At 49.9% G+C, this 547-nt stretch overlaps 1 protein-coding gene across 1 annotated transcript in view; it reads right to left on the minus strand.

Annotated features, from left to right (window-relative positions):
* Positions 1-304: 304 nt before the first annotated feature.
* Positions 305-547, minus strand: part of LOC111743458 (intersectin-1-like) — a 20,856-nt gene continuing 20,613 nt past the window's right edge. The window contains exon 7 of the mRNA XM_023533894.1: positions 305-535. Coding sequence (XP_023389662.1) covers positions 305-535 — 231 coding nt within the window. The remainder of the gene's footprint in view (positions 536-547) is intronic.

Below are 547 nucleotides of genomic sequence, written 5' to 3' on the forward strand. Positions count from 1 at the left end.
AAAGAAAAGGCAGAAAGGTGCCAAACAGAACTCAGGAAGAAGGCATCTGCTCTGTTCCCATGCCGTTTCCAGGATTCTGCTTTGTTCATTTGATTGTGAACAACAGAAGCTCGGGAAAGAAAGTCTGGTTTTATGTCACGTGGTGTTAATAATTATTCCTGCCGTGAATCGGAAAGGCATGAGTCACGTTTTTCTCGATGTGCTCAAGACCTGCATTGGTGTCTCGAGGGAAGAAAATCTATGATAAATGCTGTCCTAGAGGACGTGGGGGTGACAATCCCTCCCGCTCCCCTGTGGAAAAGCGTCACACATTTGCCTCACCCAGCAAGGCCAGAAGGACCTCCCTCACTAAACCGTCGAAGGGAAGAACGCGGACCATTTCCCGGATGGAGAAACCCTCTACAGGAAGGAGCAAACGCGCCCTGGGGCAGCGTTCTGGCGTGGCGTTTGCTCCTTCGTTTTTCAGAGAACCATGTGTACACAAGAACTTTGGCCAGTTTTCTTGCTTGGCACGAACGCTCTTTGGAATGTTGGCCTTGGGTCAAGT

This window comes from Pteropus vampyrus, unplaced genomic scaffold (assembly GCF_000151845.1).
Source record: "Pteropus vampyrus isolate Shadow unplaced genomic scaffold, Pvam_2.0 Scaffold114, whole genome shotgun sequence".
Classification (NCBI taxonomy): Eukaryota; Metazoa; Chordata; class Mammalia; order Chiroptera; family Pteropodidae; genus Pteropus; species Pteropus vampyrus.